The 25,638-nt window shown below is 49.6% G+C and overlaps 1 protein-coding gene across 2 annotated transcripts; it reads right to left on the reverse strand.

Annotated features, from left to right (window-relative positions):
• Positions 1-4,419: 4,419 nt before the first annotated feature.
• On the reverse strand, positions 4,420-24,219 carry PGPEP1 (pyroglutamyl-peptidase I). Of its 2 annotated transcripts, none has more exons than XM_004688613.2 (5): positions 24,139-24,219; positions 22,088-22,140; positions 16,761-16,877; positions 10,078-10,310; positions 4,420-6,717 (listed from the first exon to the last, which is right to left on the reverse strand). In XM_004688613.2, exons 1-5 carry the CDS (start codon positions 24,170-24,172, stop codon positions 6,525-6,527), a joined length of 630 nt encoding a protein of 209 aa, XP_004688670.1. In that variant the 5' UTR covers positions 24,173-24,219; the 3' UTR covers positions 4,420-6,524. The 2 variants fall into 2 exon arrangements, with proteins under 2 accessions (XP_004688670.1, XP_012584676.1); XM_012729222.1 differs by lacking the exon at positions 24,139-24,219 and adding an exon at positions 23,911-23,929.
• Between the last annotated feature and the right edge of the window lie 1,419 nt (positions 24,220-25,638).

Below are 25,638 nucleotides of genomic sequence, written 5' to 3' on the forward strand. Positions count from 1 at the left end.
GGACCGAGACCCAGGTTTCAGGAACAGGCCTGCAGGGGCCGAGGCGCAGCCTGGGCTGAGCGGCGGGGCTGCTCTCAGGGCTCCTACGCTGTCCCTGCGCCCCCTGCCGGCCCCAGGCGGAACGCAGCACTCACCTGCTCTGACCACCTACAGTTCATCATGCATTTATTATGTGCCACCCAGTTTTAGACGCAGAAAACACAGGGGACTTCGACCTGCCTGCTCTCTCGGGCTTCTACGGAAACCGTTGGTATGACCCAGTGTGTGCGATGGGGGGCACCCAGTGGAGGGAGATGACTGGGAACTGGGTGGGCTTCCTTGAAGAGGAGGTAATAATTGTATATTAGTGAACTGCTCTGCACCAGGCACCCAGATAAGGGATGTAAAAGCAGAATCTCATTTAATTCCCACAAAAGCCATGTGGTATGTAGAAACTGAGTTTCAGACCCTCCTTGGTGGTGCAGCGGGTTGGAGCACTGCACTATGAAGCTAAGCCAAGCTGTGGCTGCTTCAGTGTGAGTTGATCCCCGCCCCAGAGTTGATCCATGTGGCCCAGCGCCTGATAATCCCCTCAGCAGTGTACTTTGAGTGTCTGCCTGTTCTGCTCCCCACTCTGTCTCTGGTGAATCCTCTCACCGTCCCTGCACCTCTGCCTGCACCCCATTTCTGTATGCATAAATAAATAAAATCTTTTAGAAAAAATGAAACTGAGTTTCAAGGAATGAAAGAAGGTTCAGTTTGCTCCCCTCCTTTTTCACAGCTCTTATAATAACACCCACAGCCGGCCTCTCCAGTGCCCCAGGAGTAAGTCTCAGCGCTATCATGCTATCACCAGCCACTGCAGAGCCACTAAGCATGAGGTCTGCCCCCAGCTGGGCAGCTGACCCACATGGCGCAGCAGACCTCTCCTGACCCAGCTGCTGCTCCCCTCTGCAGTGTGTATTTCAGTCCATCTGCCTGTTCTACTCCCCACTCTGTCTCTGGTGAATCCTCTCCCCCAACCCCACCTCTGGCCTGTACCCTAGTTCTTGTATGCATAAATGTGTGTGTGTGTGTGTATATATATATATATATATATATATATATATATATATATATATAAATATTTATATTTTAAAAGGATGCCCGCAGTCCTCCCAGAGGCCTCCTACAGTATCAACCCTGTCGCCTTTCCCACTTTCCTGACCTGATCCCTTCCACACCAAGCCTGGCCTCCTGGTCAGCTCTTACAAGCTACCATTGGGTGACAGGGTTTTTCTTGGGGGAACAAAAGGGTTTCCACCCAACAGAGGTGGCAGAGGGAGGCTCCGGGATGGAAACAGATCCCCCACCTACAGAGGATATACAAACACCAGGCCTTGGCCTGGGCCACTGGGATCTCTATGATTTCTTGGTAATTGTGGTCCAAAACCGGAGGTCTAGAAAGACCCAGCTTTAACCACTCAGCCATGGACATTTCTGGGGGTGCAGAGACCATGGTTCCTCAGCACTTCAAAGGGGTGCCGTCTCCCCTGCTACCCACTGTCCTGGAAACAAGCTATTTTCCTGATTGCTAAAGAACCTTTGTTTTCAAAGGTTTATTCTTTGAAAGGCACTGCCAACTCTGGCATGTCCTCCTTCCGCGGAGGCTGACATGGGGGAATGACTGGGTCCTATTTCCGGTCTTCAGATCGCTCAGCTAAGAGCAGTAGCAGCCGGCCTGGTTCACATACTGGCTTTCCTGACTCAGTTTCTCTTGCTGTAAGAGTTGGTAATGTACCCCTTTGCAGGGCTGGGTGTGATGTTTCACACACTGGAAGTATGCATGAACACGATTCAAATTCCAGTGCCACTCACACCCCCTGTGTGAACACAGGCAAGTTATTCAACCTCTCTGTGCATCAGACAAAGGCAGCAGATTCAGAAAAGAAATGTTTTCATCATTATTCATTCAGCAAACTCATAGCAGCTGCCACAAACCACTTGTCAGGTCAAGAACAAGGATAGAAATCCTGGGATTGTGGCCCCCCTCTATTGACAGTGACCCCAGTAAACAACAACAACTTCTCATGAAGACACACAAGAAATCACATTTCAACTTTTATTTGCTTCCTGGGGTGTCATATTTGGGGTCTCCCAGAGCTCAACCCCCAGCAAAATCTAGCAGACCCTTCCCTGGCCTGGGGTTCCAGACATAGGGGTTTCAGACAAGGCACTCAAAGGAACTCTGGGGGCAGGAAGCCACCCCTATATCAGAGGGGCCAGACCCCCCTTTGGGGACAGAAAACATGATCAACTTCAGCAGGAAGGGAATCCTCCTATTGAGATGAAGAACAAGACAGCAGCCTGAGATACCGAGGGTGGCCCAGAAACATCCCAGGTAACACCAGGGCAGGCTGGTTTCACTTCCAGAGACCAGGATGGGCTCTCCATGGCATCTAGCCAGGGCCTGGACATCAGTGGTCATGGGATCCAGAAGCCCAATTCCAAACCAGCTGCTGGAATTTCCTGGAGGATACAAATGCAGTTGCCCTGGAAGGGCCTGGGGGGCTGGAACCAGGGCTACCCCCGCCCCAGAGGCTTCAGTAACTTTGCTTTCCTGTCCTGTCTCCTTTTGTGCCCCAAGCATGTGGGAAGGGCAGGCACTTTTGGGGGTCTCTGCACAAGGCTTGGGTGCAGAGAGAGGGAAGAACACTTGGGTTTGTTGGGAGGGCGGAGAGGCTTGGGGTTGGGCCATGTCTCCCGGAAGTCTGGGAGTCCTTGACTCTGAGCTGTGACAACTGAACCACAGGATGGTCTCTTAACAGGTGTGTTCAGCATCCAAAGGTGATTCAATAATTATCTTCGAAAATGTGGGTACCAGCAAACGCCTCCCAACTCCCAAATAGCCAACCTGCTGTCTCAAGGAGGACCATGACCTTTACTGTGCTCCCTCAAAGCACAGAGGTGCTTTCCCTCCTAACCAGGCTGCCTGGCCCTTAGGCACTTGTACTAGAGAAGGGGAACTTAATCTGGGTTATAAAAACAAAGCCCTTTTCAGTGTCCCCAAGCTTGCGGAGGCTGCGGGCCTGGTGCCCTGGCAGTAAGGCAGCCTGCCCTGTCTGTGTGGCTGCCACCAGTGCCCCATGCTGGCTGCAGGCTCAGGTCTCTGAGGCAAGGTTGGGGCCATGGAGAAGAATGGAGCTTTGTCCCACTATCCCTGAAGGGACTTCTGGGTTCAGACACTCAGAGGGGCGGGAAGGTCAAAGGTCAACAGTCTAGACAGTGGCAGCAAAAGAGAGGCTGGTGTGGTGGGCAGATTTCCATGAAAGCACCCCTCCCCCCCACAGTCACCCCTGGGGGATACAGGCATGCCCATGTATAAACACACACACACGTACACACACACGCACGCATGCATGCACACCAGCTGGCTGGCTTCCTGGCAGAAACTTCTAAGATAATAAAAAGGAATCTCAAATCTACTTTTCCAGCCATCCCTCTGAGCAGGCCCCTTCTATTCCAGAAGTTTCCATGGTAGCAAAGGGGGAGGGGGCAAGGATTCTCTTTGAGCTCAAACTATTGCAACTGGACATTTCTCCAACAGGGGACAGAATATACCATCACCTTCAGCAAGAAGGGTCTTTCCTAGAAAGAGATTTAGATTAAGACAGACACTTCGGGTGCTGCGAGAGCCCCAGAGGCACATGAGGCAGAAAGCCAGCGGCACTTCCCAAGGTCCAGACCTGCTGCCCACTGCGAAGCCAAGGCTTCTACCCCTGCCCTGGGACCTGTCTCTCCAGGAGGCAGAGGCCGGGAGACCTGGCTGTTCCACTCCCGTTCACACCAAGCAGGCGCCACAGCCTCAAACCCAGTCCACGCCCTCGAGTTCCACCTTTCTTTCTACCCACTCCGTCTTATTTCTCTTTCAAGCTACATCCTCAAGCACAAACCACCGACCTTCCTGTTGGTGGGAGGGGAAGCCAGGGCACTAGTGAGAATAGATGTACAAGGCTCAGAGTCCAGCACATAGGTGATGCCTCCAACACATCACTGTCCCTGTCCCCTCCCACCCCTCCCTCAGCTCCCCACAGGGGCTCACAAAGGGAAAGACCCTCTCCATTTCCTGCCAGAACCCACCCACACCCACATGTTTCTCACCTTTCCCACAACCTTTGGCCCGCCCTTCCGCAATCACCTGCTGCCTCCGCCTCCACCGCAAAGCTGCCCACATCTGCCCAGCCCCGCCCATGCACAGAACAGGGGCTCGGGCCCTGGTGCCCCTCAGTCTGACGCTGAAAATGACTGGGGAAGGGGAATGGGACTCAGCCTCCCCTTCTCAGTCAGGACATCTTAGGCTGAGTCCCAACACAAGCAGACAGACACGCCATTGAGTGAATGGATGAGCTCAACCAAAAGAAAAAGCCAAACAAAGTAAAACAAGGAAATGGAAAAGCTGGCAAGGAGTGAGTGAAATGTTTAATGATTGCCTGATGAAATCAAACGAGCTAAATGCTCTTTATCCAGGATGAGGACTGGACTCTGACTTGATGGATGAGGAAATCAGAAACTGTTGCAGGAACATAAAAATGACACAAACATTTGACAATGATTGGACAACAAGTTATATCTCTAAATCGCTAAATAAAAAAACAAACAAACACGTGGTGCTTTCAACAGGGAGGCAAAATGAAGACAAGGAACAAGAATGTGGGGTTTGGGAATGTTATGGATTCTGGCGTTAGCAGAGTGCCCCTCCCTCCCCATCTGCCTTAGGCCTGTTTCCTCCAGCAAGCCCTGCAGCTCAGACCTTCGGGGAGCAGGGCTAGGGAGAGCATCATGCCGCTCTGTATAAGAGCTCAGGGGGTCCCCTGGGCCTTAACTCTCCAGTCAGAGAGTCGCCACTTGCGCTCACAGAAGCTGGGTGAGTGGAGGGTCACCCCCACTCCAGCTCCTCAGGGGAAGGCAAGCTTGCACGAGGTACTCAAGGGCACATTCTGCTAGGAGGGTGCTGGCAGGAAGACCGAGTGGAGCCCAGACCATCTCGACCCACTGGCCATTCCAATCCTCCCTTTGCTTCTCCAGAGTAAGCTAGAAAATGTACTTCAACCCAGTTCCCAAGCCACAGCCCAGCAGAGGTGGGAACCACCTTGGTGATCAGCACAGAAGGGAAAGACAGTAAATGTTTAAGAAACAAAATGTAAATCTGTTTGGGAAAAGACCAAGTCCCAGGAAGCACCTCTCTGAACCCACATGGCGCCAGCCTCCGGCATGTGTCACATGCAGAGAAGTGGTAAGACCGTGTTCTACAAAAAATTGAAAACTACTTCCAAATGGGTTTTTTCACGTGGTTTTGTGGCTGCTGGGCATCCTCTTCGTCTGAGTGTCAAGATCCAGCTGAAGCCTGTCCTCCTGAGTGCCGTCTTGTCCTGTGCTGGTAAGCTCAAAGTCGCCAGGGAGTGAGAGAGCAACTTACTCCTGAGTCCTGGGCAAGTGTCCAAAAACCATCCACATGAAAGCCCGCTGGCTGGCCAGCTGTCCTGCTGCTCAAACACGCTGGCACACAGAGCTCAGCAAACTTTGGCTCCCAGGTCCTGTTTGGGGCTTCCCTTAAGGAGAGCAAGAATCGGGATCCAGGCATCGAGACTGAGGAAATCCAGGCCAGATGCTGGGCAGGTTTGCAGCTGCTACAGATTTTTACGTATTAAGAAAACAGTCCTGCACACATCAAAGTGACTCTCCCCCACCTCCTTGGGAGGCCCCTGGGTCTAACTCCCAGCTCTGCTTGGGTACTGGAGGGGTAGCCAGCCAAGGGCTCTGGGGCTGCACGTGACACCCCCAGTCCCTGTGGCTGTCCTGCCCCATCTCTAGCCTGGTCGTGGTCTCCGCCTCCCTCTGAGCAAGGGGCACTCATTTCAGTTCCAAAGAAAGAATATAGATCCAGTTTTCAGGGCAGAAGGCAGAAGGGGCCACACCCCAGGAAAAGGAAAAGACACTTATGGCTGGCTAAAGCCCACATTTTAACCAAGGGGAATATAAATTACTCTGTGCCCAAACTAGCACTATTGTTTTTGAAAAAAAAGAACAAGAAAAAACAACCCACACCATATCCAAGGCGCTCCTTTCCGGGGCTCTCAGGCTGCTTAGGACATAGTTCAGGGCAAGGACTGTGTGAGGCTCTTCAGCTTGGGTGACACCAGTTGGGAACAGAGGGAACTCCAGAATCCCTTCAACTAAGATCTAGAAAAGCTCGTGAACAAGCGGCCCGGCCATAGGGTCACACAGCAGAGATCCCCGACCAGGGCTCTCTGCAGAAACAGGGACCCACGGCTGATGCTTTTGCGGCCGCATCCCCAGATGCAAAGGGAAATTGAAAAAAAAAATCTTCAGTTGCCTCCTTCACACTGGCTAGTGCTTTTTCAGAGAAAAACAAAGAACAAAGAATAGTTGATCCATATCAGCTCCCTTGCTGAAGGTCTGGACCCTCCCGACCAGGTCCTGGAGGGCAGTGGATAGCCTTGCCCAGGTCCCTGGTAGGATAATGTCTTGGCAGGCCTGGCAGGCCCTCAGTGTTTGTGATGGCAGTTGATCTTGCTTTCTGACTGCTCCAGCAAATCCAGCATCTCCTCGATGATGGCCTGCAGGGCCCGGCCCAGCTGGTCTGCGTTGTAGGGCTTGCCCAGCGGGGGCACGTGGACAAAGGCTGAGCGGCCGTGGCTCTGGTACAGGGAGGTGTAGTAGGTGAAGTCACACAGGTACCTAAGCCCCAGGTGGGGTGGGAGGGAGTGAGAATGGAGTGCGAGTTAGTGCCCAGACTGACAGGACAACGGCTGTCCGATATGCTGCAAGACCGACCCCGCAGCACGCTCCTGCCGCCTGTGATGCAGGTGCCTTTTTCTTTGTCCTTTTCCTAATAAAATGGGGGTGGGGAGACCAACCCCAATCTCACCAGAAACCTAGGAGGGAAGACAGCCTCTCCTCCCTCCCTGGATCCACAGAAATAAAACAGCCTTCTGGGTCCAAGTGCCAGGCCCATGCAGGAGTGTATGTAAACTGCCCCACCACGCCTGAGGAAGGTGATTTGGCAGGCTAGTAAAATCACACGTGCACAGATTTTATGTTGCGATATTTCTAGTTTGGCTATCTACTTTCAGGATCTGTCTACCTGAGGGCACAGGGCAGTGAGAACAAGAGGTTCATGTCAGGCCCTCCCTGGTGGCACAACGGATTAAGTCTCAGCACTATGAAGCTGTCCACAGCCACTGCAGCGTGAGTTCGATCTCTGACCAGGAAGCTGACCCACATGGTACAGCAGACCTCTCCTGTCTCGCCCGCTGCTCCCTTCAGTAGTGTGCTTCATCGATCTGCTCCCCACTCTGCCTGTAAGAAGTGCAGTTCTCTTACCCCCTGCACTTCTGGCTTGTACCCCAGTTCTGTATGCATAAATATATAAATCTTAAAAAAAAAAAAAAAAAAGATGTTCTCAGCAGTGGTAAGTATAAAGGCAAAACAAGGAACAACCTGCTAGGGTCTCAATGTTTGTGTGCCCCTCGGATTCCTATGGTGAAGGCCTAAGTCCCGGTGAGACAGTGTTAGGTTTTGGGGAAGGAGAACCCCTGTGAATGAAATTAGTACCCACAGAAAAGGGGTAGAGCAGAACTCCCTGGCCCTGCCAGCCAAGTGAAGATGCAGCAAGAGGCCAGTCGTCTGCAGCCTGGAGACCTTCAGCAGGACAAGGCCATGCTGATGCCTACAGTTTAGACTTCCCAGACTTCAGGACTGTGAGCAATAAATTCCAGTTGTTTGTTAACTACTGAGGAAGCCCAGCCAAATTCACTAACAGATGAGTAGTGGACACTGGTTGACCCACATAGCACATCACTGTGTAACACGGATAGCATGAGCACATCCAGGGAAACAGGCTTCACCAAGTCCCATGTTGGACCCACAAGTGAAGCTGGAGAAGGAAACGCTCAGGAAACACACACTATGTAACCCCATCGAGGTAAAAACGGGCCAAAACAGGACAAAGTCCTAAGCCAGCCGCCAAGTGTACCACATACATCACCCCACTTAAGATGGGGACATGTTCTGAGAAACATGTCCTTAGGTAGTCTCGTTGCAGTGTGAACATTTTAGTGCAGATACACAAACCTAGAGACGGTGCGCCGACTACACACCCGGACAGTGTGGTACAGCCTACTGCCGCCGACACCATCATCTGTGTGGGCCCTCACTGACTCACACTTAGGTAAGTGATATGACTGTATAGAGGCAAATGTGGGGGGAAAGAGGAGGGCCCCCAATATAAGTTTCTGATTTACCGAAGGGATTGCTGGAGGCAAGGAGAAAGGGAAAGAAAACTTTTCCACAATGGGATCATCTGAGAATATATCCCCATAATAGAACAATGAGGCCATCTGAACTTGCTACCTGCCACCTTTAAGCTATAAAAGTATCCAAAGTGTTGAGAAATCAAGATACCAGCTGCTAAGAAGATGTAACTTGATCTGAGAGTTTGGGGACACCTTCGAAGGAATGGACATGTTGGAGCTAAGACCTGAGACTGGTATTATCTGGGGAACAGGCTGCAACATTGTGCAAAGGCCTAAGGCTGGAGTTGAGCCTTGTGTGTTTGCGGAACTGGAGGAGAGCAGTTTGTGGGTCTGGACGGAGAAGGTCAGGGATAGTGGAGGCCGGGGAGGTGAAAGCAGAACGGGGTCAAGGGCCAGGCGCTCAGAACCAGTGGTGGTGGGAGAGCTTGGGATTTTATTCTGGAAGCAGCTGAACTATAGGGGGGATTCAGAAAGGACATCAACTGACTTAAAGTTATAAGCAACTCATAGTAGGCTGTGTGGTTTCTTCCCAAGGTCTGTTCACCCAGACCACTCAATGTAGCTTTAGTCGGATTATACAATTTTTGCAGATGTAATTACAGGCACACCTCAAAAATATTGCAGGTTTGGTTCCAGACCACCTTAGTAAAATTAATGTCAAACAAGCAAGTCACACTAACTGTTTGATTTCCCAGTGTGTAAAAAGTTACATTTGTACTACACTGTAATCTATTAGGTTTGCCACAGCATTATGTACATAAACTAGTAGACATGCCCGAGTTATCAGAGACATGAAGTGAGCGTGGCTCATGGTGTTAAAAAATAGCTAAAATCCGGCCCTCCCTGGTGGCGCAGTGGGTTAAAGCACAGCACTGAGAAGATAAAGCCACTTCTGCATGAGTTCAATTCCCGCCCGCCCCAGAGGAGATCCACATGGCGAGGCAGACCTTTCCTGACCCGCCTGCTGCTCCCCTCAGCAGTGTACTTCGTCCATCTGCCTGTTCTGCTCCCCACTCTGTCTCTGGTGAAGCCTCTCGCCGCCCCTGCACCTCTGGCCTGTACCCCAGTTCTGTATGCACAAATAAATAAATCTTTAAAAAAAAAATAGCTAAAATCCTAAACTAGCTAAATGCAGGGGTGTCATAAACCTTCAATCTGTGAAAAAACAGTATTTTCACAGTACAATAAAGCAAAGCACAGTAGAACTAGGCATGCCTGTCACTATAATGTGGCCGTATTAGAGTACAGAATACAGTGACTGGCATCCTTATAAGAAGGCAGAGACAAAGGTCATATGGAGACAGAAGCAGTGATTGGGGTGATGCAGCTATAAGGCCAGGAACTCTGAGCCCTCCCTGGTGGTGCAACGGGTTAAAGCAGAGCAGCGCGGGTTTGATTCCTGGCCAGGGACCTGACCCATATGACACAGAAGACCTCTCCTGACTTGCCTTCTGTTCTCTTCAGCAGTGTATTTTAGTACACCTGCCTGTTCTGCTCCCCACTCTGTCTCTGGTGAATCCTCTCGCCCCCTCCACCTCTGGCCTGTACCTGAGTTATTGTATGCGTAAATAAATAAATCTTAAAAAGAAAAGAAAGTGGCAGATCTACACACAATGAGCCCCAAAAGCAGAACTTCAGACTCATCTCTGAGCCCCAAGCATATTGAGTACACAGCCCAGAGAGACCAAGTTTCAACACACTTGGCTGGTTCAATGCCAGCCTATGCCCATGGAGGAAGGAAGCCCCCACTCACACCTACCCTGTGGGGTCCATGGTGCCTTACCTGCCAGCATCTTGCGAGATGGTCACCGACACATCCAGGCCCAGTGTAGTGACCCTCTTGCACACAGCATCCATGTCAATGATGGAGTCGATACTCTCAGGCCCATCCTCTATGCAGCACTGTGAGCCAGGGCAGAAGCGGCAGTTGTCCAGCCCTTTGTAGCCCTTATTGTGCCCACACTTCTCCAATGTGACTGTAGTTGCCATACCGGACACCCCCACATGCACCACCAGCTGCAGACAGACAGGCAGGGCTTAAAAAGGTACAACCATGGGGCTAGAGATTCCCAGAGGCTAAGAAAAGGGCATCAATGCTTGCTGGGATGCTCAGCCTGCAGTTATGCTGTCTTGCTGACCTCTTACTGCTGGAATATATCCTACAGTACTCTTTCAGAAAGTATGACAAGTGAAACATGCAAAGCTATGGAACATGCAAAACTATTTCATTGCGGTTTTGTCATTGCAATCAAATACTACAACCTAATTAACTAGCCATTCATGGAGGGGGATAATAAATTATAAACTATTAAGTAGCTATTAACATGCCCAAACCAGAGTTACAGTCATGTACGGCTTAACTTTGGGGACACATTATGAGGAATTTAACTACAAAGAGTAATTACACAAACCTAGATAGTATAGCCTACTACACACCTAGACTAGATGGATAGCCTATTTGAACTAAAAATAATCTGTCAATGGCCACTTAAGTGTTTTTTTTATAAAAGTGAGAAAATAATGAAAACAACCAGGATACCCAATAAAACAGGAGAATGGTTATAGTAATTTTTAAAAATTACCCAGCCTGGTGGGAATGCAAACTAGTACAACCACTTTGGAAAACTGTCTGGAAGCTTTTCAAACTGCTAAAAATGGAGCTTCCCTACGACCCAGCAATCCCACTCCTAGGTATCTACCCAAAAGACACAAAAACACTGATTCAAAAACGACACCTGTGCCCCCATGTTTATTGCTGCTTTATTTACAATAGGAAAGGCATGGAATCAACCCAAATGTCCAAAAGTAGATTAAAAAGATGTGACACACATACACAATGGAATATTACAGAGCGATCAAAAAAGATAAAAACTTCATGCCTTTTGCAGCAACATGGATGGAGCTATCAGGGATCATGCTTAGTGAAATAAGCCAGAAAGAAAAAGAAAAATACCAGATGGTTTCATTCATAGAAGGAGCATAAAGGACCAGGTTGGGGGGGGATAATAATAACAATATGAGGGTGGAGTGGGGAATGGGATAAAAAATTTGGAGGGAGGTGCACTGGACTACGGTGATGACTCACAGGTGATTTGGTGATGGGAAGCCCATGGTTATTACAACTGAGATGGGAAAAGGCACAGAATGATATAAAAATAAACTGTTATACTAAAGTAAAAAAAAATTACCCAGATATTGGGCCCTCCCTGGTGGCACAATGGGTTAGGACTCAGCACTGCAAAGTGGCCACAGCCACCTCAGTGCTAGTTCGAGTCCCAGCCCAGGAGGTGACCCACATGGCACAGCAGACCTCTCCTGTCTTGCCTGCTGCTCCCCTCAGCAGTGTACTTCAACAATCTGTCTATTCTGCTCCCCACTCTGTCTCTGGTACATCTCCTACACCTCTGGCCTGTACCCCAGTTCTGTATGCATAAATAAATAAATATATTTTTTAAATTACCCAGCCATTAAAATAACATTTTCTAAGGAGATTTTTTAAATAATATTTTTATAACATTTGTGCCTTTTCCCATCTCAGTTGTAATCCCCGCATGCCACCACCATAGTCCTGTATACTCCCCTCCGCCCCATTTTTGATCCCATTCCCCACTCCACCCCTGTGAAACGTCTCTGGTATATAGTTGTTCATTATTATTTCCCCCCACCCCCCAGTCCTTTATGCTCCTGCTATGAGTGAAACCATCTGGTATTTTTCCTTTTCTTTCTGACTTATTTCACTAAGCACGATCCCTTCCAGCTCTATCCATGTTGCTGCAAAAGACATATGTTTCTTTTTTTGGTTGCTCAGTAATATTCCATTGTGTATATGTACCACATCTTTTTAATCCAGTCATCTACTTTTAGACATTTGGGTTGATTCCATGCCTTTCCTATTGCAAATAAAGCAGCAATAAACATGGGGGTGCAGGTGTCTTTTTGAATCGGTGTTTTTGGGTCTTTTGGGTAGATTTCTAGGAGTGGGATTGCTGGGTCATATGGAAGCTTCATTTTTAGCAGTTTGAGAAACCTCTAGTTTTTCATAGTGGTTGTACTAGTTTGCATTCCCACCAGCAGTGCAGGAGAGTTCTATAAAGAGAATTTTTAACTATCTAGTGGACTAAATGTTTAGAAATGTATCTGTGAAAGGCAAGAAACCCAACTGAATGCACTTTAACTATTCATGTGAAAATATGGGGACTCTTCTTAAAAGTTTTTAAAAAAATATTTATTTATTTATGCATATAAAAACTGGGGTGCAGGCCAGAAGTGCAGGGGGTGAGAGGATTCATCAGAGACAAAGTGAGGAGCAGAACAGGCAGATCTACTGAAATACACTGCTGAGGGGAGCAGTGGGTGAGACAGGAGAGGTCTGCTGCGCCATGTGGGTCACCTCCCTGCCTGGGGATCAAACTCGTGCTGCAGTGGCTGTGGATGGCTTCACAGTGCTATCCTTAACCCCTGCGCCACCAGGGAGGTCCATGTGGGGACATCTTAAATATAGACTAAAAAACAGAAGTAGAGTAGTAGATGATGATATGTGACCTGACCTTAACAGACGTTATGAGCATGGGAGTAAGGGCAAAGAGGACATAAGGAATGGTGGTATTTTGTTTTCCTTTGAAAAATAAAACATACAGTGATGAGCATGGCAGCCTCAGGCTACATGTGACTACAAATACCTGCCCAATATAAACAGATGTGTGGTCAGTGGAAACAATCACCAGATTTCAGAGGCTGGGGTGGAAGAAACAATGTGAAATATCTTACTTGGGCCCTCCCTAGTGACGTAACAGGTTAAAGCACAGCACTGCGAAGCTAGACAAAGTTCAGTTAGTACAAGTACAATCCCTGACCAGGGAGGTGACCCACATGGTGCGGCAGACCTCTCCTGTCTGGCTGGCTGCTCCTCTCAGCAGTGAACTTTGTTGATCTGCCTGTCCTGCTCCCCACTCTGTCTCTGGTGAGTTCCCTCACCACCCCTGCACCTCTGGCCTGTGTCCCAGCTCTGTATGCATAAATTAATCTTTAAAAAAATATCTTATTAAAAGTTTTCTTGGGGGCCTCTCTAGTGATGCAACAGGTTAAGCCACAGCAGCACAAGTATAAACCCCAGCCAGGGAGCTGACTCACATAACCCAGCAGACCTCTCCTGTCTTGCTGGCTACTCCCTTCTGCAGTAGATCTGCCTGTTCTGCTCCCGATTCTGTCTGTGGTGAAAATTCTTACCTCTACCCCACCCTGTACCTCTGGTCTGCACCCCAGTGCTTATATGCATGCATAAATAAATCTTGAAAAAAATAAAAGTTTACTTAGGGCAAGGAGAGGAGGAAAAAAACCAATTTTTCTTCATGTTAGTTACATGTTGAAAGAAGAATATTTTATGCACCTCTCTGGTGGTGCAAGGGGTTAAGTCTCAGCACTATGAAGCTGTCTCAGCCACTGCAGCCTAAGTTGGATCCCCAGTCAGGGAGCTAGCCCGCACGGTGCAGCAGACCTCTCTTGTCCTGCCCACTGCTCCCCTCAGCAGTGGATTTCAGTTTACCTGCCTGTTCTTCCCCCCACTCTGTCTCTCTCTCACCTCCTGCACCTCTGGCCTATGCCCCAATTCATGTATGCATAAATATATAATTTTATACATAGGGGTTCTACTTAACAAATTATTAATATTAATTTTGCCTATTTCTTTTGCCTTTTTCAAATGTGGTTGCTAAAATATTTGAACTGTCCTGTGTCACTGACATAAAAGTGTGTCAGGGGCCATGTGCCCCTGAACCCAACTCCTCAGAATTACTAGCTGGCCGGCCTGCTTTTCTCACTACTAGATGTGTGATGTCTGCACTGTATTATCTGTGCCCCAGACACTGAATACCCATGAACGTGAAAATCGTCTGAACACCTGGAAATTGAGGTTGAGACTTTATTGGGGAACAAGGTCTTTATCACCCTGGAATTATGCAGGTAGGCTCAGAATCCAAAGACAAATTCTTTTGTAAGTCAATTATAGTAACTAGAAGTCATTCTACCCTGACTAGAGGTAGAAGAGGAGAAGCCACATGTGAAGACAGAGGCCACGTTGGCAGTGATGCAGTCACAAGTCAAAGGTACCCCAGAAGCTAGAAGAGGCAGGAAGACTCCTCCCATAGAGTCTTGAGGAAGCCCAGCCTTGCCACGCCTTGATTTGGTCTCCTGGGCTCCAGAACAGAAGAGTGCTGAACCCTAGTCTGAGATACCCAATTTGCGGTCATCAGCTCTGGCAGCCACCAGCTCTCCTCCGCAGGGCGAGCTGTTAGGCAGCATGCACACACGCATGCGCATGTGCTGCAGGGCGCCTGTCTGAAGATGGTGGGAGCGGTGCAGTCACAGACGCAGCGCTGCTAACCACACTGACTGGGAGCGCTCAACAGGACGTGGCTCTGCCCCAGGGGTACTTGGCCATGTCTGGAGTGTCTATAGGTCACCAACACTGAGGGCACCGTGCCCCTAGCACCTAGCAGGGATGCTGCTCAACACCTTACAGTTGGCATGGAGAGCCAAGGGGTTTGCTGGAGACCTCACGGCTCATCAGCAGTAGCCTGACTCCAAAATCCTTTTCTTTTTTTAAAAAGATTTACTTATTTATGCATATAAGAACTGGGGTACAGGCCAGAGGTGCAGGGGGTGAGAGGATTCACCAGTGATAGAATGGGAACAGAACAGGCAGATCTGCTGAGGGGAGCATTGGGCGGGTCAGGAGAGGTCTGCTGCGCCATGTGGGTCACCTTCCTAGTCAGGGATCGAACTCATGCTGCCATGGCTTCAGATAGCTTCATAGTGCTGCGCTTTATCCTGTTGTGCCACCAGGGAGGGCCCCAAAATCCTTTTCTTTGTCCCTTTGTGTACAATATGAAAAATTTCAAAGCATACTCATATACAAGGTTTTTCTTTTTTAACTGTAATATGCAAAGCAGATAAAAAGTCCATTCATACAGGCTTTAGTCCCTCCTCACTAGTGTCCTGGTTCCCCTCTAAAAAGCAGCAAATTCCTCTTGAGATGCCAACAGGAAGATTTACTAAAGGAAGATTCTTGACAAGCCCTACAGAATACAAACCAGGGCCTCCCTTGTAGCCTAGGGGTTAAGTCTCAGCGTTATCACCACTACAGCCTGACCCATATTTGGCACAGCGACCTCTCCTGACCTGCCCACTGCTCCCCTCAACAGTGTATTTCAGCAGATCCACCTGCTCTGCTCCCCACTGTCTCTGGTGAGTCCTCTCACCCCCACCACCATCATTACCACTCAAACCTCTGGCCTACACTCCAGTTCATTATGCAAAAAAAAAAAAAGAGAGAAAGAATACAAATTAGCAGTATAGGGTAAAGGTGGGTGGAGTCCTACAGTGGACCAGGACCTCACCTATGAGAGGCTCCTGTCCAGGTAAATTTCCAGGCATCTTGGCTGAAGCACAGGAGTGTGTGGTTCTTGCCCTTTGGCCTCTGTTCTACCACATCTGATAATAGCCACACTCCTTACTACATCCACTCTCCCTTTGCAAGGCCTTCCAACTCCAACACACACACACACACACACACACACACACACACACACACACACACACACACTCCCTTTTTTCATTCCCTCTGGCTCCCAGAGTAGGCATGTAATTCAGGTCTGGCAAGTCAGAACATTTCTTTTCCCCCATCAGTTACAATTGGCCCAGGGACTGCTATGTGATGCAAGCTGGCCAATAAGAATCAGTCACAGACTCTAGGGAACTATTAGCAGGACAAGTGCTCTCAGCAGAGCTGGCTAGATTGCAAAGATATCAGCCAGCAGTCAAAGCAAAAGCCAGCTGCAAAGCAAAGTTGAGTCAAGAGATGATGCCAGTAACACCATGTGATTCCGTGGATCAAGTTATACCTGGAGAGCCAACATCTGTGCCTAGTTGAACTAAGGTATGTATGCACGCGAGTGTATGTGTGCACATACAGAACTGAGGCACAGGCCAGAGGTGCAGGGGCAGTGAGAGGTTTCACCAGAGACAGAGTGGGGAGCAGAACAGGCAGATCGACCAAGTATACTGCTGAGAGGAGCAGAAGGTGAGACAGAAGAGGCCTGCTGTGCCATGTGGGTCAGCTCCCTGGCCGGGAATGAAACTTGAGCTGAAGCGGCTGCAGTGAGCTTCGTAGTGCTGCGCTTTAACCCACTGTGCCAGCAGGGAGGGCCCAGGCTATGTTTTGGTTATCACTTATGACCAAATATGTTATAACTGACACAGAACTCCAGTGCGTCAGAGCCAGGCCCTGTGAAGTCCCAGACATTTGCTTTCCTCCCTCACCTACAAAGGCAATCTGGAAAATGTGGCCCTCTGGGGGACAAGACCATGGCACAGGCCATGTGCTAGGGTGAACACAAGTCACACAGACCATGTGTGTGCGCACCCATCTGCACGGCCCAACGAAGAAGCACATGCCTCTGCTCCACTCACCTGTGGGCTGTGCTTCTCCCACAGGGCAGGGATGAGCCTCTGGACAGTCTTGTACTCCACTGGGATCTCATACACATGCAGGTCCACGCTGTCGCCAAGCCCCAGCTTTTCCAGTTCCTAGAAGAGAGGAGAGCGGGTGTCATGGCTTTAGGTAGAGTGTAGGGATAACTGCTTTAAGAGGATTAAGTTGCCTTATTCCAGAAAATGGGGGTTCCTGGCTCACTAAGGACAATGGAGGTGCAAGTGTTGCTCTAATGTAGCCACAAAAGCGAGGCTCCCGGGAATGAACCCTACCTCTGTGACCTCGGGCAGGCCACTTACCCTCTTTGAGCCTCAGTTTCCCCATTTGTAAAAGAGGGATACTACAGTCACACATTGTTTAATGATATTCCAGTCCACAGCAACCACACAGGAGGATAGAAACACTTGTATGTTACTTTGCTAAGTAAACTAAATATAATACTAAGATTTCAATCCGCTTGGTGCGAAATTTCAGAAGAGCCTAAGTGTTCCTAAGTTTGTTAGCCCAGAGTGCAGCGGGCTGTATCCCCACTGTGTGATTACACCCTGACATTCACACAATGTGACATCGCCTGACAAGGCATTTCTAAGATGTCACCTTCCTTCACTGATGTGTCACTGCACTTCACAAGGCAGCTATTAAGAGTTAACTGAACTAATTCACACTTTGAGCTCCACACAAAACCTGCCACAGTGTAAGTACTCAAATAATGTTGGTTACCAAACTGAGTCCAGAGTCAAATTTGCTGGAAGAAAAATCATCCCATCAGTCCTGACACCAAGAGATATTTGAAGAAGGTTTCACCTCCCTGTGAAAAACTAAGCTTTCTTCAGAGTAAAATGAATACTCCAAATAATGATTATTGACAGTCCTGTTTCTTATTCTCAGATATAAGCAGTAGGTTGAAAATCCCACTACTCTTGGGTATCATCAAGTTCTATATGTGGGCCCCAGGAGAAGTACTTTTACACCTAATCGTGCTTAATTTGCTGTTGGTGAGTTCTTGCATCTCTTGCAGCAGCTTCAGGATTTCTTGATCTCTAGCCTTGATTTTGTTGTGCACACTGTCCCAGTTCTGTACCCATTCCACCAAAGCTGCTCTGGATAACTCCAAATTCCTCCCCAAAGACGGTACATCAAAGTCAGAGACAAGGACACCTGGAGGGTAGGCAGGAAAGGTGTCTGTGGCGGGGAGGTGTCAAACTCCAAAATGGGAACTCGAACCCCACCTGTTTGGCCAAGTTAGTGATGTGAGGGATTAGGCAGGGCTCCTTGAGAAATCTTATGGTCAGCCTGTTCCCCAATACTGTCACCCAACTGAGTCACAGACCTTTTGGGCAGGTGGTTGGGAATGAGGAATTATATTTTGTGTAACAACAATATTAAAACCTTTATAGCAGACTCAAGAGAAAACTTGATCAAACAAATTTACTTCTCCCACAGTCATTTTCCTTAGTCATTCATATTTATTTTCTTTGGGCTCACTTTTCATCAAAGCCTTAATTTCCTGTAAGGGGAGGAAAAGAGACATTCTTGGAAGGATTTAAGCTTTAGAGATGAGGCAGGCAATTTTAAAATGAGCAAAGGCCTGGAATAGATACTTCCACAAGAAGACATACACATGACCAAAATGCACATGCAACAATGCTCGACATGATGAGCGAGCAGGGAAATGCAAAGAAAACCACAGTGAGATCCCACTTCAAACCCGCCAGGATGGCTACTATCCAAACAACAGAAAATAATACGTGTTGGCAAGAATATGGAGAAACTAGAAGCCAGATACACTGTTGGTGGGAAAGTAAAATGGTGCAGTCACTATGGAAAACAGTCTGGGAATTCCTCAAAAATTAAGCGCAAACTCACCCTATGATCCAGCAATCCCACTATTAGCTACATAACCGGAACAACTAAAAGTAGGATCTTGAGCAGATACGTATACACCTTTGTTCATGCATGCATTTGGCAGCAATGCCAAAAAGTAGAAGTATGCCATATATGTGCACCAATTAATGAACTGGTAAATACACGTGGGCTAGCCAGACTGGAATAATATTCCGCAGTATAAAGGAAAGGAATTCTGACACAGGTTACATAAGTGGATGATCCAGGACAGCATGAGTCTCAGCGAAATAAGCTAGTCACTAAAGGACATATACTATGTGACTGCACTCATATAAGGTCTCTAGAGGAGTCAAATTCACACTGATGTGAAGATGCCCGACGTCACTGAACTGGACACTTAAACATGGCAAAAAGGTAAATTTTATATTGTGTACATATATACATATATATATCATCACAATAAAAAATGACTTAGAAACCAAGAAAAACTTTTAAACTGGGGGCCTCCCTGGGGGCACAAAGAGTTAGTGCACAGCACTATGAAGCTATCTGCAACCACCATGAAGGAGCTCAAGCCCCGGCCAGGGAACTGACCACATGGTGCAGCAGACCTCTCCTGTCTCGCCCACTGCTCCGCTCAGCAGTGTACTTCATCGATTTGCCTATTCTGCTTCCCACTCTGTCTCTGGTGAATCCTCTTAACCTCTGCACCTCTGGCCTGTACCCCAGTTCTTATATGCATAGATAAATAAATTTAAAACAAAAAAGAAAATTCATCTCAAGTTATATAAGTGAGGCCCATAATCAAGTACAATTCTTTGCCTCTGCTCCAAACAAAGCTGGATGTTCTCCTGGGGTGGTGATAATTCACCCCAGGTTCTATAGCACTTTGCAATGAGTGTAACTGCTGAGCACACCTCCTAAAACATTTGGGGTCTGGGTGCCCCAGACAGCACATTGTCTACACCCTGTCTACCTGACAAGACTCTGTTGCGAAGCTGTGTCTGACCGATTCGCTTGACCCCACAACAAAAGACCCCCTTTGTTCCCTGGTAATATCCTTAGCAGGTCTGTCTAGACTCACTGTGGCAGTAATTGTCCCGTGATGTTACCAAAACCTGTGACTCAGCTCCCCCTCACCCTGTTTGGGCACGGAATGCTGCTCCAAATGCCCCAAGTCAAGGGGGTACTAGCCCTCAGACCCACCTGAGCATCCCAGGAAGCACCCACAGCAAGTGACCCACGCCCCGCACCTGGGACCTGGGGCAGAAGGACACATGAAACACAAACTCAAACCCTCCTGGGAGTGGTGCTAGAGGCCAGCACACTTCTGGGGAAAGATAAAACAGGGTGTCCCTCCAACCTTACACTCCCATTTCTTTGACAAGACTGCTAGGAAACTTCCCTCACTGTCACACAAGTTTCCTCAAGGCACCAACAAGAAGAGAGAAAGGGAGAGACAGACAGAGACGGAAACAGACAGGAGAAAAGAGACCAAGAGAGATAGAAACAGGGACAGAGAGACAGACAGGATTGTATGGAAACAGAGAGAGGAAAAGAGAGATGAGAGAGAGACAGTGGCAGAGATGGAAAGAGACAGCTACAGAGATTATGGAGAGAAAGGAAAGGAAGGCAGAGAGGAAGTTAGCTTTTCTCAGAGAGCGGGTGGTTTCCTTCTATAGATGGCAACCTGTGCTTCAGCTGAGACAGGAAGTAACATTCACTGACGTTCAATTTCTTCAGTTTGAGGTGACAGTCATTAGCCAGGTTCTGGGCAATATCAAGAACATTCCAGAGTGGATTCTCTTGAGGAATGGATTTCAACCATCCAACAGCCACACTCTTTGAACGGGTAAGCCCACTTTTAATTTGTACCAACAGCAGCTCCGAACCTCCACACGGATGTCACAGATGCCAAACTGCGGAGGGCACCTGACACAAGCACCACAGCCTCCTAGGCATCTCCACCGATGCCACGTCTTTGAACAAGCCACCCAGCCATGGCAGAGAAGTCTGCAGTTTACACCTCCAGCAAGGAGTAGCTGGGGAGGGACACAGGGACTTGCGCAAGGAAGAAGGAAGAAGCATCCTGGGAGTGTCCTAGCACTCAGTGCAGGTGCACACAGATCAAATTTCATGGACTTAAGACACTTGCATTGGGGGGTACAACCAGTGTTTTAACACAGTACTCCCGTTGTTTTTAAGGGAAACCACCCACTCTGGGAAGTTTGGCTTCTTTTTTAGTGGGAGAAGGGGGGAAATCCGCCTTTCAATTCTTGTTTCAAACACTTGAGGATAGAAATGGAAAGTCTTCCACAAACCAGGTCTGCAAAGATGAGTGACTGAAATATCAGGGGTTTTCCCCTTGGGCAGCAGGCTGAAAAGCTGCCGTCGTCCGCCATCCGTCCTCCGCCATCCAAGGGATTTCCAAAGATTGTTTAATTGATTTTTCTCCTATTTAGATGCAGATTATAGTGTCTGGGGCCCAGGAATTCAGACACATGGCTTTGTGTCCACTCAGTCCCGTGAAGGCTCCTGTCTGAAACCCGCACAAAGCCAGACACACACGTCTTCAGAAACACGCTGTTTCCTTTTTGTCTGGGGCTCCAGGGAGTGGACGGGCAGGGCCTTGGACACGCTCCCATCTGCAGGATCCCGGGAACTCCGTCCCTATGTTCTGCTCGCAAAGTGGGATGATTTTTTTTTTTTTAAAGAAGAAAGTGGCCAAGATTTTGAGGTTTTGGAGTGGGGATGATTAAAAAGATGAGAGGCTTGAAAGAGAGATTGACACACTGAGGTTTCAGCTTGGGTTTCTCTCCAAATTCAGAGCTCTGGGATGGAAAGCTGGGAATGCTTTAAATCAAGCAGCTAATGGGCTAGGATTAACACGAGTTTGGCTCCCGTCTCTGCAGATCTGATTTATATAAGGAGAAAACGTCTCTATCCATTGTTCCCCAGTCTGTCCCTCCAAATGCCCCATCTGACAAAGAAACTGGAAGGTTTTGTAGGCTGACAACCTGCTCAAAATAGTGAAAAAGAGCCCCCCCCATACGTAGCCTTCCCCCGCCCCTCAAGCTTCAGGGAGGCAACAATAAGGATCAATACATCCTACTATGAAGTTAACACATCCCTATGTCTCTGCCTGGTTGTCCCAAACTTGGTGAGGCATGGGATGTCTGAGGCGACTCAGCTTTCCTGGTGGTTGAACTCTCTCAGGGCTTCAGTTTCCTCATCCATAAAATGGGCACAAGTTGGGATAATTCAGAGTGAAAGGCAGGAAAAAAACCTTGGAAGCCCTCAACAAATATAAGCTATAGCAGGGACTATCAGAAGAAGTACACACCACATCCAAATGTTTCGCAGGAGACTCTCTTTGTAGATTCCTCCCTTTCTTTATAATCAAATATTTCCAGGAAAACCCAGCCCCAAGTATGACTCCTACTCTCCAGATCTGAGTTACCTGGACTGCAATCCAGCTGGCATTCACAGTGTGTTCCCCAAAAGGACCAAACCCTGAGGGAAAAAAACAAACAAACAGTATAAGCAGCTTGTGACCATCCAGTGGCCCTTCCAAGTCTGTTCCAGACCAGCTGCTTCCCCCCCAACCCCTCTCCCAAGAATAGCGCAGGGAGCTTCAAGGAACAGCTGCCACCAGAAAAAAACACTGGCCCTGGCCCCAAGTTCTAGGGTGCATCTAGTGGCCCTTCAGAAACACACTCTCTCTCTCTCTCTCTCTCTCTCTCTCTCTTTTTGCTTTTAATTGGAACTGTGGGTCATTTCTTGTCTTCACCTTCACCTGAATCTTACATCCTGCAAGTGACCAGTGGCCTCCTTTTACCCCAGAAAAGTCCTTATTCCTTCATTTTCTCCACTACCCTTGACCAGTCAGTGATAATTACTTATCACTGTCTTTATGCAGGGCCTCTTCCCCAGACTGTAAATGCAGATCACAGGCCCTCCATGAGTCACCACCATTCACCTAATGAGGATCGGCTCTTAAGGAGTGGATACATGTGGGTGTCTCCCAGACCACGCGCCACCCTGCCAACTTCCATCCACTCACTCAAACCCTAGTCCCCATTTACATATAACCCAAGCAAAGAATAACTGCACTGCAACATTCAGCCTCGCTGCATCCTCTTCCAGCAAGGGTGTTTCCTGGGCCCATTTTACAGGAGCAGGGACCAGTGAGATACATGGAGAAGCCAGCTGCCTGACGTCAAAGAGTGAGAATGTGGAAGCACTGAGATTCAAACTGAGATCCATCAAGAGTCCACAGCTTCCTTCTTCTAGTCACCCCGTGACACTACCTACAAAATAAACATCTACAGGAGATGCCCTGGAGGCCTGGGTCATTCCAGCTGGGTGGAGGGTTCCAACTGGCTGCTGTGCCCTGGGAAAGCCGCCCCTCCCCTCCCACAGGGTCAGGATCTCTCCACTGCCTCCTGCACAGACTCAGGGTGAGCCCCACTCAGTCACCTGCAAACAGGGTGACCTCTTTAGGTACCATTTCCCCTTCTGCAAAATGGAGACAATCAAGATGGAATGAGTTCAGGACAGGAACATGACCCACCTAGCACCTGCCTGCACAGCCAGTGCTAGAGAGATAAATACGGGAACCAGGAGGGCAGCAAGGGAAAGGCGACAGTCCCCTCAAGATTACACACACCTGCTAGGTAGGTGCGTGGCTTCTTCCTTCTTACTGGAAGTTCCAGGATCAGCCCCACCCTCCAAGCATTACAAAACACCTGTATGAACCACAGCGAATTTCCCACTGACTTCTCCAGACAGCTGATCAAAACGATCCTCCAACCAGAGGCCCTGCCGCAGCCCACTCCCACGTGGCCCCCAGGCAAAGTCTCCTGCAAAAGGTATAGAGCCGTGGATCACAAGGGAAGCCGCGAAGGCCCTCAAACAGCCGGCAGAAAACATTTTTACCAAGATTGTCCCTGGGACAGCTGTGAGGTTCGCCAGGGACCCAAGGTCCGCCGACCCCACCTGCCCCTTTTACGGGAAGTGCTGGGGAGCAGAGGCTGGCAAGAGATACATTTGTCACCGGGGCACTTCCTGCCCGCAAATCGGCCTTTGTCCCCTGGGGCCTGGGGTGGGATCAGGCTCGACCCCGGGAGGGGCAGGGAGGTGGATCTCAGTGTAGCCCGCCAGCTAGGCGGTCTGCACGGGCAGGTGCCCAGAGGCTCACCGTCCTCACCCGGGTGAGGAGGGACGCCGGAGTGGCCAGCTCTGCGAGAGGCACTTGCCGGGACGCCCATACTCCTAACTCACCCCGCCGCCGACACTGGGACCCCAGTGGGCCCCCTTTCTCCACTTTCTACGTCGCGCGGACCGAGCTGTGCCCCCGCGGGCTGTGACACCGTCCAACCTGGGACGACTTCTGGCACCTGCCCCGCCCGGGCCGCCAGGCCCCCCCTCCTTGGCCCCCAGCCGCCGGAGTCGTCAGCCAGCCCCCGTCTCCGGCCGCTGTCGCCACCGTCTGGCGCGCCTTCCTCCTACCCGTCACGACCACCGCCTTCCTGGGCTGCTCCATGGCGGGCTCGGGTGCGCTTCCAACCCGCTGCTGTCCAGACTGCTGCATCTGCCGCCGCTCCAGCCGCCGCCCCGGCCGCGCCACCCCGCCTGGGCCCCGCCCCCGTCCCGCATCCGGGCACGCCCCCAACCCGGCCCCGCCCCAAACGGCCGTTCGGCGTGCGCGCCCCGGAACAGCACCGCCCGGCCCCTCCCCCACCCGCGCTCTCTAGCTGCTCCGCGGGTGCGCTGGGCACCGGGCCCGCCCCAACTTCAGTTTCCCCACCTAACATGAGTGAGGAATGGTGGGGCCGCCGAGCGCGCCACTGGGGACCAGCGGATCATTGGCAGTCGGCAAGAGTTAAGTGGGTGCTTGCTCTCTGCCTAATACCTGGCATCAGGCCGAGAGGTTGAGGCGTGGAACCACCGAGTGGTGGGTGCCGGGAGGTTTTTTGCAGGCGTCCGTAGGATCGAGAGGGCAGTTGTGGTCCGGCACACTGTCAAGGACTGTGTGCCCCTCCACACAGATCAGACTCCATCCACACTCACCCCATTGTAACCTCAGAAGTCCTCCAAGGGTAGAGCCACCCCAGGACCTTTGCACCTGCTGCCTCCAGCCTCCTGGAATAAGAGCACGTACAGGAAGACCTAGCTGCTGCTTCTTTGGGGCTCAGCTCCAACATCACCTTCTTTTCAGTGTCTTCCTTACCCTTTCTGGCTGCAGTTCCCACCATGATTTCCTTGTGCTATGCTCTTCTACAGCAGGGATCACATTCAGAAATCCTTTTATGGTGTTACTTTTCTGGTTTAGTTCCTATTTCTTCTAACATAAGACTAGGACTTATGTTACGCCTCCCTGGTGGCCCAGCAGGTTAAAGCACAGCACTAAGAAGCTAAAGCCACTTCCGCATGATTTAGGTCCCCGCCTGCCCCGGAGGAGATCCACGTGGTGTGCGAGTCAGACCTCTCCTGACCTGCCCACTGCTCCCCTCAGCAGTGTCCTTCCTCAGTCGGCATGTTCTGCTCCCCACTCTGTCTCTGGTGAATCCCCTCACTGCCCCTGCACCTCTGGCCTGTACCCCAGTTCTGTATGCACAAATAAATCTTTAAAAAAAAAATAATAAAGACTAGGACTTAAGACCTCCATGGCTACTAAGACCCTGCACCCAGTATTTACCTGGCACACAGGAGATCCCTACCAACATTCATTAGAGACCAGAATTCCTCGCAAAACAGCCAGAGAAATAAAACTGCAGGGCCCTCCTTAGTGGCTCAACAGGTTAAAGCACAGTACTACGAAGCTGGCCATAGCCGCCAAAACCTGAGTTCGATCCCTGGCCATATTATTGCGCGGCAGACATCTCCTGTCCCACCCGCTGCTCCCCACTCTGTCCCTGGTGAATCTTCTGAACCTCTGGCCTGTACTTCAGTTCTGTATACATAAATAAATCTTTAAAAAAATAAGTAAAATTGGCCCACCCTGGTGGC

This window comes from Condylura cristata, unplaced genomic scaffold (genome assembly GCF_000260355.1).
Source record: "Condylura cristata isolate star-nosed mole 26May11 unplaced genomic scaffold, ConCri1.0 scaffold00024, whole genome shotgun sequence".
In the NCBI taxonomy this organism is placed as follows: Eukaryota; Metazoa; Chordata; class Mammalia; order Eulipotyphla; family Talpidae; genus Condylura; species Condylura cristata.

Excerpts from the sequence above, each read along its gene's own strand:
- PGPEP1 (XM_004688613.2), bottom strand. The coding sequence starts at position 24,172 with ATGGAGCAGCCCAGGAAGGCGGTGGTCGTGACGG. Across the intron at positions 22,141-24,138 it reads GAAGGCGGTGGTCGTGACGG|GGTTTGGTCCTTTTGGGGAA; the intron begins GTAGGAGGAAGG and ends TTTTTCCCTCAG. Across the intron at positions 10,311-16,760 it reads GGGAGAAGCACAGCCCACAG|CTGGTGGTGCATGTGGGGGT; the intron begins GTGAGTGGAGCA and ends GTCTGTCTGCAG.